The sequence below is a fragment of the Montipora foliosa genome, chromosome 7, assembly GCF_036669935.1.
Source record: "Montipora foliosa isolate CH-2021 chromosome 7, ASM3666993v2, whole genome shotgun sequence".
Classification (NCBI taxonomy): Eukaryota; Metazoa; Cnidaria; class Anthozoa; order Scleractinia; family Acroporidae; genus Montipora; species Montipora foliosa.
The window spans coordinates 23,113,946-23,126,445 of NC_090875.1; the positions used below are offsets into that span (position 1 = coordinate 23,113,946).

Sequence of the window (12,500 nt, forward strand, 5' to 3'; positions counted from 1 at the left end):
ATCATTGGCATCAGGTCTCTCTCTTTGGCATGGTAGTCGTGTGCGTTTTTCTGGTACCCTTGCTTCAGCCTGACTTGACTGGCAGTGTTGGGTAACAGTAGGTCCAATCACCTGTCGTTGAGTGAGGCGTTGTCCGGTACTTTAAGAGGAACCCCGATAATTTGGTTTGCATGTTTCCTCCTTCCATCTTTTCCATTCCTTCCTTGAATACTCTAACAGCTCGCTCTGCCTGCCCATTCGAAGCGGGTTGATGAGGCGAAACTTTGGTATGTTTGATGCCATTCTTCGCTAGGAAATCCTCAAATTCAGCGCTAGTGAAATTAGGGCCATTGTCGCTCACGATGTTTTCAGGGAGTCCATGTGTGGCAAAGATTTCTCTCAACTTCTCGATGGTGGCAGCGGATGTGGTGGACTTCATAATATGGACATCCATCCACTTTGAGTATGCATCCATCACCATTAGATACATATGCCCTTTATACGGGCCTGCATAATCAATGTGCAGTCTAGACCATGGTTGTCCGGGCCACTCCCATGGGTGAAGAGGTGCTTCTTGTGGGGCTTTCTGGTGTAACTGGCACTGAGAACAGCTCTTCACAGCATTTTCCAACTCTTTATCCATGCTGGGCCACCAGACGTAACCATGAGCGAGTGCTTTCATTCGTGATATCCCTGGATGGGCTTCGTGAAGCTCGGCTATGACTTGTGGCCTTCCTTGCGGTGGGACTATCACACGATTACCCCACAGAACACATCCATCTTCTATGGTTAACTCAGCTTTTCGGCTTAGATATGGGTGTAGTTCAGCTTCTGGAGTATAGTTAGGCCATCCATTTAGGGTAAAGTGATACACTCTTGAGAGGACTGGATCTCGTCTTGTCCATTCTCGGATGTGACGAGAGTTGACTGGGGTGTGGTCCAGTTGTTCTAACAGCAGAACTGTCTCTCCCGGCATCGGAACATACTCTGGTATCTCAGACAAGGGAGGACGACTTAATGCATCTGCATTCGCATTGGTTTCTCCTGCTTTGTAGGCAATCTTGTATTCATATGCTGCTAATGTGAGGGCCCAGCGCTGTACTCTCGGAGCGGCTTGTTGGGGCACTCCCTTCTGTTCATTGAAGAGACCTTCCAGGGGCTTATGATCGGTCTGTATGGTAAACTTACGTCCATACAAGAACTGATTGAACTTCTTCACTCCGAAGATGATTGCTAAAGCTTCTTTCTCGATAGTGGAGTAGCCACGATCAGCTGAGTTTAGGGATCTTGAAACATAGCCAATAGGATGCTCTGTTCCGTCAGCTATCCGATGAAAGAGTACCGCCCCTACTCCGTAGTCTGAGGCATCGCTTGCTAAGATCAGTTCCAGGTCTGGCTGGAAATATACGAGGAGTTCAGCAGATTGCCCTCTGCTGTTCATTCTCCCAACACCATGTCGTATCTTGTCTTAGCAGTTTGTGGAGTGGTTCCAGGACTGTCGCTATGTCAGGAAGGAAACGGTGGTAATAATTCAGCATTCCCAGAAATGCACGCAGCTGAGTAACATTTTCAGGAGCTGGGGCGTTCTGAATAGCTTCCACCTTGGCTGCTACTGGCTTGATGCCGCTTCCGTTGATTACGTAACCACAATAGGTGACCTCTGGCACCATGAAGAAACAGTTCCCGTGTCTCAGTCTCAGCCCAGCTTCTGATAATTTCTTGAAAACTGCTTCGAGATTGGCGAGATGATCGTTGTCATCTTTTCCACCGATGAGGATATCGTCTATCCGTACGATGACGTGGGGGATACCTTGCAGTAGGTTCTCCATGGTCCTCTGAAAAATTCCAGGCGCTGAGGAAATTCCAAAGGGTAATCTGTTGTATTGGAAAAGGCCTTTGTGTGTGTTTATGGTTGTAAACTTCCGAGATTCCTCGTCCAAGGTCATCTGCTGATAGGTTTGAGACATGTCGAGCTTGGTAAACTTTTCACCACCCCCGAGGATTGCTAGAAGATCTTCAGTCTTGGGGATTGGGTAGTTGTCTAATTTGGACACTCGATTCACAGTCAATTTGTAGTCTCCACAAATTCTTACAGCCCCATTTGGCTTCATGACTGGTACAATGGGCGCTGCCCATTCTGAAAATTCTACCGGTGATGTGATTCCTTCTCTCTCCAGTCTCTCGAGTTCAAACTCCACATTTTTCTTCAATGAATAAGGCACTGACCGAGCTTTTACATACTTGGGTTGTGCTTCAGGATCCACATAGATTTTTGCCTTCACGCCTTTCAGTGTTCCCAGCCCTTCTGTAAATACATCGGCGTACTTCGCGCGTATGTTTTCAAGTGACAAGTGGGGTTCTGGGCTCGATGTATGTAAAACCTGGCTCCAATCTAACCGGATGACTTGCAACCAGTCTCGGCCAAGAAGATTTGGTCCGTTACCTTGCACGGTAATGGCTTTCAAATCGTGCTGTTGGTCTTCATGTTTCACTGGAATTAAAGCTTCTCCAACCGTTAGAATTCGCTCACCCGTATACGTACTAAGCACCGCTTTAGTTTCCAGGAGGGGACCTAACGCGTCACGCAATCTCTTGTAAGTGGTTTCACTTAAAATTGTTTTTGATGCGCCAGTGTCGATCTCCATCATTGTTTTCGAACCGCCCAGTACGATTTCCACTTTAAAGGATTTCTTTTGTTCGTACATGACCAGAGTTACATGGCGTACACATCGTCTTCACTGTCCTGAACGAAGTGCGTTTGCTGTTTGTAGTCGTTTGTATTCGTTTGTATCCGTTTTCCATCCGATTGTACTGTTTGTCGGCGCCCACTTCGTTCCCGTCTTCTGGGTTTCTTCTCGTTTTTGCAAACTTTCGCCATGTGTCCCTTCTGTTGACAATTGTAACAGATCTCATTCTTAAAAACACACCTTGTGGGATCGTGATTTCCACCACATCGGTGACATTCTCGTTTCTTATCTTCACTTCGAGGTTTTGTGCTCTCTTTGACCTTGTTGACGCTGCCCGTTGTTTTCCCGCCTAAATTAATTAAGTTCTTCGACGCCATCTCAAAAGCTATCTCCACGGCTTTCTCGAAAGAGAGTTCTCTTTCCGCTAATAATCGACGTTGAATGCGGTCATCGTTGATTCCACAAACTAATCTATCCCGCAGCATGTCTTCTAGTGTTGTTCCGAACTGACAGTGTTCCGACAGTCTTCGAAGGCCCGCGACAAACTCCGTCACGTTTTCTCCCTCTTGTTGGCTTTAGCTGTGGAATTTAAATCTTTACACAATAACGCTTGGTTTTGGCGAAAAATGGTGTTCTAGAGCCTCGTAGATTTCTTTTACCTCCGCTTCTCCCGGTTTCTTGGGCTGGAGTAGGTCTCGAATCAATCCGTACGTTTTGCTTCCACCAACACTCAGCAGGATTGTCCTTTTCTTCTTGCCGTCCTTGATTTCGTTCGCTTCGAAATATTGGTCGATGCGGTCCGCGTACTGAGTCCAGGATTCCACCAACAAACTAGCCAGTAACTCTGGTCACTTTCGAATTAACGATTTTTTGCTATTTTTCACTCCGTTACTTTTGTTAAATTATTTTTGGTTTATTTTTATTCTTGCAAAAAAGTGGGGGGGGGGGGGGGGGGGGGGCAATCATGTCATTAGTTTCTATCCACAAGTTTTCAATTGAGTCTATTTTCAGGTCATTTCTTATTGAGAATGAATAGCCTAAACTAACATATAAAGCGACACCACCACCTGTCGAAAAGGTGCGATTTTCATTAACTAAAGTGTAACCTGGAATTTGAAAACAGATATTATCAGTTTCAGAAGTAAACCATGTCTCGGAACAAGCGATAAAATCAAAGTTGCATGAAACCGAATCCAAAAGATTACACATTTGATCAAAATGTTGTTTCAAGCTTCTTGTATTTATATGAATAGCAGAGTATTGAGGTTTGACAGTACGACACATCTCATTATTTTCTTCGATTGTGTAAATCCCATGATCATTTAATAATTACTCATGCGCAGTAAGCGCATTAGGTATAAAATACCCTCCGTTTCTTGTTTTCCGTGTCACATTATTGCATGGAAATTTATGCGTGCATACATTTACATGCATGACTGTAACTTTACGTGGGGCGGAGGGTGGGAGATTATTCAAAACAATTAAAAGCTACTGAAAAATGTATTGTTGAGTTAGAAAAATTAATAGAAAGACTTGAAAAGAAGTAGTAGAGTCTTAAAATGTATAACAACAATGAAAGCAAGATGATACCCGAAAACACCGGTGTGGCCAACACATCACGCATGCGCACAACCATTTCACCCGGACAATTAGCAGCCATGGACAGCTGTTTTGGTCTTTAGGGCCTCATCAGCATAGCACCCCTTTAAGTGGCAGCTTCACATGCCAAACATGTGGTAAGCTGGGTTGGGAACAGCAAAACTGTCCTCCCACGGCAAGCGTGTGGGAAGGTGGATCACATGCTTTTGTTGTTGTTTTTAATTTACGTGACACACCGATCTCTTAATGTGATCCACCTTCCCACACACTTGCCGTGGGAGAACAGTTTTGCTGTTCTCAACCCAGCTTACCACATATATGGCATCTGAACACACCCGCCTGGTATGTTAGCTACGACATGCTGATGAGGCCCAAAAGGCCGAAACAGCTGTCCATGGTTGCTAATTGACCGGGTGAAATGGTTGTGCGCATGCGTACTGTGTTGGCCACACCGGGTTGGTGTTAGCGTTTGTCATCTTGCTTTTGTTGTTGTTAAAATGTATGTATACTTGGAATATCAGTCCATTTTGCATGACAAAATAAACAGTGCGTGTTTGAAGAAATCAACCATCCCTCTCATGTTTCAAGCCCTTAAGTAGACTTGCCACAATTCCACCTCACGAGAATCCCGGAAGAAAATGTTTTGGCGAGCGAAGCGTGATTTTTCGGACGCGAATCTACATGAGACGAAGGACTTTTGAAAGTCTAGCCCTTAAGATGTGTCATTTTCTCTTGGATGTGCATGGTCGCGCCCGAATCATCGCATCTTGACTGTTCAAACTTTGTGATTGTAGTCGCGGTCGTACGGCCCGGGTCGAACGGATCGAGCTGTTAGAATAAATCTTTTTCGATTGTTTAGCCAAAGGTAAGTTGTTGACATTAAAGACAAAATTATATATATATTTTTTCTAATTTGTTTTACAAATAAACACTTTGCACGAGAGCGGGGATCGATATATAAGGTCATTGAAACTGATCTCCATCAACATACCGGTCATCTCAGCTCCTAGTGATCTTTGAGAACCTTAGAGCAGCTTTGAGCGAAACTGAGGATACCTGAGGAAACTGATCCGACTTTTGGCAATCTGAACTGTTCTTAGAACTACTGTTATTGTCAGTATGGGCATGCCACGAAGTCAAAATGGGGCATTAATTCTTTCAACAACGCTGACCGCAGGTAACCCAGGCTCACTGTGTGTGCCACATAGGTAGATATAGAGAACATACGAGGCGAAGTTTAGGTCTGGAAATCTGCAAGAAAATGGAAAAAGAAATCGATGAAACTTACCCTGTGGTGAGCTGTTGTTGTCTTTAATACGTATACGAAGTTTCGAGAAAAATGGTCCCCGTTCACCTTTCTTCATAGTATAGTGACAAGGTAGGAGACGGAAGCCAGCGTAGGGACTCCGATCGACCCAAAACAAGCACGAATCCAGTCGTTAAATAAACACGCCAGGCTCGTGGAACGTGAATTTCTCTAAGCCATGAATCCACTGAAGCATCTCTAAGGTAGCAACGCGAAGCCACCAGACTCCGTAAAACTTGTAAGTTAACCTGCTAAAATGGCGGCCAGAAAGCGTTGTCCTCGCGAAGTGTCCAATTTAAAATGGCACTGAACTCGGGACGCCTGGTGACGAGGGGAATATATGTTCCCCTGGAGGGAGGGGAGTCCCAGATTGCTCGCTGAGTTTTGTTTTTAGCAATTTGGGACTCCCCTCCCTCCAAAACTTATTATTCTCGTCACCAGGCGTCCAGAGTTCAGTGCCATTTTGAATTGGACACTTCGCGAGGACAACGCTTTCTGGCCGCCATTTTAGCAGGTTAACTTACAAGTTTTACGGAGTCTGGTCGCTTCGCGTTGCTACCTGGAGACGCTTCAGTGGATTCATGGCTTAGAGAAATTCATGTTCCACGAGCCTGGCGTGTTTATTAAGCGACTGGATTCGATTTTCACGAAAAAAATCGTGCTTGTTTTGGGTCGATCGGAGTCCCTACGCTGGCTTCTGTCTCCTACCTTGTCACTATACTATGACGGAAGGTGAACGGGGACCATTTTTCCCGAAACTTCGTATACGTATTAAAGACAACAACAGATCACCACATGGTAAGTTTCATCGATTTTTATTTCCATTTTCTTGCAGATTTCCAGACCTAAACTTCGCCTCATATGTTCTCTATATTTATCTATGTGGCACACACAGTGAGCCTGTGTCACCTGTGCACAGACTAGTCGTTGATATGCATTCGGTTTATTTGCTTTGCAAAAGAATTTAGAGGATGCTTCAAGGAGAAATTCTGGTTTTCTGTCTTACTTTTGTTTTACTTAGAGGTCATTTATTTGCCAGTATTGAAAAGTTTGGTTCACATTTATGAAATGTAACAAATTAATCATCTGTGGCTTTACAAAGATCTATTTGTATCGCTTTTTATACATTCCTGAGTTAATTCGACTCGCAAATGACGTACAAACAACCCAGGTCCTGGAGAGGTCCAGGAATTGTTGATCCAACTAAAACTGTTGCCCCACCATACAGTCAAGGTAATGTTGAAGTATTTTGGTACGGCAAATGCAGGCACACAACGTGTGGCAATGTCTCTGTCGGCACTTGTTTAAAATTTCAGGAATCCAATAACCTCTTCAGCTGACTTGGTTCAAATTATAAACATTGGGAATAATATGTATTCAGCTTTGTCACAACCATGCAAACAGGGACTCCTATTTTTGACAGATTTGCCTGTTATGGTTATAACTTAAGCTACATTAATTATCAGTTGACATACAGTGATAGTTATAGTGGTTTGCTAAATAGTGCACTTCCTATAATTTCAGACTTTCCTTATGTTATATCAATGTTAGCTGCCTTTGATTCTTTGCTCATGGATAATTATCATGCATATATGTTAACACTTGAACTTTACACAGTAGCAATATACTGTCTGCCTAATGGGAAGTGTAAAATTTTTTACTCTCATGGCAGAGATTTATTAGGTATGGGACCCATTTGCAACATGTACTTCAATTGAAATAGATTAATTAATGAATTTGTTATAACCTTTTCAGAATATATGTGCACAAACATCTGTTGCTTATGAGATTAAAGTGTGTTAACATTATTAAAATGTATTTAGCAACAGTGGAAGCATTGTTCATTCATTATATGTTCGAAACCAAAAATTTAAGACCCTAGGAGCACTTAAATGTTTATCTTTGTTCTTGCAAAGAATGTTCTGCTGTGTCATTTTATTCTATTTGTTTTTCCACCTCAAAAGTCTTGTAACTATTGCACCTCTCAAACAGTTGATAGTATCATTGAGAATGGAAGAGCAATTTATCAGAAATGTTACTCCAGCAAAATATGTTTTTATTTCTGATTTTCTAAAGAAATTAGATGGTAGGCCGCTGGCCATGTAAAAGTTATTCATAGAGCAAGATGTCAGGGAAATTTATCTTGTAATGTGGTTCCCAGTAAACAGCATCTTAAAACTGCCATTTTGGATAATAAGGAAAGCAGCACAGCCTTTTTGATGTGAATTTCTAGCTACTGCATTAGTTGTGTTTTCTAGTGGTATGCAAAGCAAAAGATGAGTTACCACGTTTTTGTATAGGATGGTTCTGAATTAACCAAAAAATGTAGCAAAAGTATTTTCAAATGTAGATTCTGTTATTGATCTCTTTTGTTCTATTATTCAAAGTAAATTTAATTGTTTTGAAACAAACTATGAGGTTGCATTTCATAGATAATTATGTGAATTATCAAATATAGAAAGGAAACAAATAATAAGAAAGCATAAATCTACTTCAGAAATTGCAGCAAACTGGAAGAAAGAGGAGAGAAATTTACAGCCCAATGGGCCCAGAGAAAAAATAAGAACTTCCTTCAAATTGTTTGGTATAGGTCAATGAACTCACACGATAAAGAACAAGTGAACTTCTCTCAAATAGATTCTTGTAACACCTATATACCTTTTTTGTGGTGTACAATAAAGTTATTATTATTATTATTATTATTATTATTATTATTAAACTGTCAACAAAAGTACAAATAACCTGGCAGCGCATGAGTATACTTGTAGGCTACTTAGAGCCTCTTGTTGTAAATTTAAATCTGGGTCAGAAGACTCTTGCGTCATTTGCATAAAATATTTACTCATCAAAATTTATTAAATAGTTACGGATAAGTGTAAATTATAAAACCAAATAGACAATTAAGATGGGACTTACGCATAAATTATACAAAATTATAGTCTATACCGGTGGTTTTGTCTGTCTGTGACGCAGGCTAGGGAAAACCTGCAAAAAATTATTTTTAGCATTACCTGATAGTCGCATGAGCACTTTCGCAAGAATTATCCAATCAGAAAGCGCGTACGAAATTACCCAATCAACAATGAATACACAAACAGCGGGATATCAGAACAAGCTTTTGGGAGCCGTTGCGCAGACGGACTATACCGGCGGTTTTGTCTGTCTGTGACGCAGGCTATGAAATCTGGGTCTTTTCCCAGCTTCAAATGCATCTTTCGTCACCAATCTCAATTGCTTCTTCTTTTGTCGGTCTTCCCATATCAGGTCGTCCGAAACACGCACACCATCACGTAGATCCCTCTTCTTTTTGATAACTCTAAACCGCTCTGGACCGTACAAAAACTTGGCTAAAATCGGTCTAGGAGTGCCATCATCCTTGAAGGGCCCGATCCTGTGGGCGTTCTCGATGTTTGGTTGCAATTGGAGATCATTCACCAGGATATCACAGAGCTTTGCAATACAATCTTTGCCTCTTGACTCAGGGATATTATAAAATCTCAAATTATAATCTCTAGAATATCTCTCCAGGGACAGTAGTCACTCGTAGTTGTCATCAATATCTTTTGCATACTTCGTGATATCGTTCTCGATTCGGTCAATTCTTTTGTTAGTGTCATGCAGGTCTCCTGTTAATACCTCCAGCTTTACATCCAACGCTTCTTTTAATTTGGAAATCGAGCTTTCATTCATCTTGGTTTGACTCTGGAGGGATTCAATGTCTCTTTGAATCTGGACTTGAGTTCCTTTCATCTCTTTCAAGTCATCACTTATTAGACTTAACTGATGGCGCACGAAAGTTTCAAAATCTTCTTCCGCCGTTTCCTTTAGTTTCCCTCTTTTTCCAAACATAGTTTGTTCCTTGTTAGTTAAATTAGTTTAGAAACGAGTAAAATATATGTGGAAAGAAAACAAGAAATTTATCTCAAGTAGGCAGAGCTAATGAAAACGCGCCCATTTTGTGCTCATATCGTCCACATAACCTCAAATGTGGCCATTTCACGCTGAAAAAAATGTACCAAAATGTAAAAAGCAGGTGTTGGGCATGCAGAGCTGTTGTTTTTGCTCATAAAACGCATGATTGTGTTTCGCAGGTTGTCGTCTTCAAGGACGTCCGCTCATCGTCGTTGCTTGAAAAGTATGAGAACCCTAATATTCACCTCCGAGCAGCCGATGAAAAGCAAAATGGCTTCGGGTCATCATAATTTTAATCATTCTTTAACTTTTAATTGGAATATACTTAAATTATTAGTGGACTCAGTATCGATAAAAAGTGGTAAATATGCTCACTGGTCAGGGTCATTGCTTATAACATCACCATTTTATCTTAACCACTTATATTTTTCAGTTTTGTCTTCGTTTAGCACTGATTAGATGCAAGCTACTGAAAATGCTTATGTCGCTGATCCGAGAAATTAATTGTAATTTAAACAACATGGGTTGATATGGCACAATATGATGCCACGTTTATATTTTATGGACGGCCCAGTTGTCTAAAAGCCGATTAACGTTTATTTGCGATTCAATACCTTAACCTAAACAATGTAATGCTAACGGAAAAACAAGAGTCTAAGTCATAATTTAAGGCTTAAAATGCCGGTAGTGGAAGGTTTTTTGATCAATAAAAGATAAACAAATATTGAAGTTTCCAGTGATCCAGGATTATCTCGTATGAGCTTTCAACAACTGGGCACGGACTTTACGAACAAAAACAGATTAACGAATGGAGCAAATAGCCAGCCGTCCATGAGTAGTGTTGAGTGTTGAGTAGTGTTTAGTGTTGAGTCGTTTATTACTCATTCAATGGCAAAATAATTAACTTGGTGAAGTTAAATAAAAGCAGTATTTCCTTTTTGGCATAGTGATATTGTCAGTGAAGCACCCACTTTCAGTTTCATTCTATGAGCTTTACCCGACGGTATTACAACGTCAAAAAGAGTTTCCATATTTTTTCATTGCTTATGGCTATAAGTTTACGTACTTTTTCGTTTAAAGAGTGATGCGACGAAAAGTTGGAAATGTTTGCCTCGATAGCTTTCACTGTCACCCAATGACTTTGGCTAACCGAGCAAGACATCTGAAGTTAGTTTCGCGTAAAACGTTATCTGAAATTTTTGTCTCGTGACGAGATCATTCAATTCTTTTGGTTTTCGAAAGCTTAAAATGCGGTCAATTTTGCATGAAAAAGGTGAACTGGCATATCCGAAGCGACAAAGAATTGTCAGCCTTTAAAGCGGTTTTCTATAATTTTTTCAGCCAAGCAACACGACTATTCACAAATCTCCATAACCATAACCTTCAAAGTTTGAAACATTTGATGACCCTCAATTCGGCCTGCATGAATAAGACTGAAACCAAAATGATAACTACCTGCATCTCATCTGCGCCGAGAGCATCTCTAGCAAATTTCTGCAGCTCGTTTCCAATTAACATTGGATCCAAGAGGTTTCCGTTCACTTGCCACGACAAAATGACATAAGAAAAGCAAAGAAACACAAACGTATTCGTTGCCTTTACATCAAAACATTGTGTAGCCATGTCTTCACCTGCTGATCAATCGATCGGAGTTTAACTGTTCCGGTGAGTGAGTAGCAATTAAGTGTTGCCGCCTACGTGCGTCAAAAGCTACGTAACCTAAAAGAAGACCAGGTGAAGTAAAATTACTGCGTGGAATGCAACTCAAATTGCTTCATTTTGTTTTAAAAGCAATTTGAGGTTAGAAGTACTTAACAACTTACACATGATTTTTTTTTAACGAAGTCTGAAGATTTTTTCGCATGAAAACTGATGTAACGCGGAGTAAAAAAATATTAATTCAAGCTCATAATTAAGGAAGCAAGGCATGAATTTCGCTCACTTAGATGATAACTTAGTCGATTATTTCCATGATTTTCGAGAGAGGTCCAATATCGATGAGTTTCTGTTTTTATATTGGCTAAGAGGACCCCCAGACCTTCCGGTTTTTGACTTTCATATGCTCGAGGTTAAAAGAACGCGCATATCAAAGAAAATTATATTGCGATTGGGAGATTTTGTGATGAAAAACGTTTACCGCAAAAACTAATTCTAGGCGAATTGCATTGTTACTTAAGTGCGACTACGTCAACGATTTGGGGAGAAATTCTTGTCTCCAAGAAAGATTATTGTCATTTTCATAGTAAATTCAGTAGCAATAAGGCTAATGCTTTTTCGGAGGACTAAAACTTGAACTGGGTATACGATGACCAGGCAGTTTAATTACGTTAGTAATAAGGAATACAAACAGTTGGATAAGTCAGTTAAACAATGGCTAAATATCCATCATATTCGAAAAGTTAACTCGGACAACCGTCAGAATTAGTAGGTTAACCAAGTTTGCTTTCATTATGTAGTAACCGCACGATGAATTGCTCAAACCTTCTTTCAAACCGTTGCAAATCCTCTTTTTTACGTAGTTCAATCAAACTAGACAATAATCAAGCTTGGTAAATGCATGACAATGCAAACGATTTTCCAGTCAGACTTCAATCAGTTTATTTAAAGGGGCTGTGTAACGGCGGAGCAGTTGATTTTGTGCAATGGCCACTACTCGCTATAAAACTTTACGTCAACCCTGATTTTACTTTTAAACTAGCAGTAATCAAGGATTAATGAGGTGAGTTCGATTCCTGATTTGTCATCGACGAGGCATTTGAAAGAACTTGTATATTTTGGGGAGAATCGTTTTGCATCCTCAGTTTTCTACTGTTTATTCAAGCCGTAACACTATCACACGAGAAAGAGGTAATTTGTGCCAGAACAAAATGGCGTCGAAACCGTTAGCATCACGATAGATACCCGGCTTGGGACATCCCATGGGACTGACCCGATTAGAATGCGTTCTCCTCGAAAGCAACGATACAACTTAAAGCGTCGTGACAAAAAAATGTCTGTCGAGCATGCATAATTTAAGT

The 12,500-nt window shown here is 40.8% G+C and overlaps 1 protein-coding gene across 1 annotated transcript in view; it reads right to left on the reverse strand.

Moving 5' to 3' along the window:
* The window catches only part of LOC138011415 (VWFA and cache domain-containing protein 1-like), a 39,641-nt gene extending 28,500 nt beyond the window's left edge, over positions 1 to 11,141 (reverse strand). Inside the window, exon 1 of the mRNA XM_068858397.1 lies at positions 10,939 to 11,141. Within this exon, the coding sequence (XP_068714498.1) occupies positions 10,939 to 11,106 (168 nt within the window). The 5' untranslated portion in view covers positions 11,107 to 11,141. The remainder of the gene's footprint in view (positions 1 to 10,938) is intronic.
* Positions 11,142 to 12,500: the final 1,359 nt, after the last annotated feature.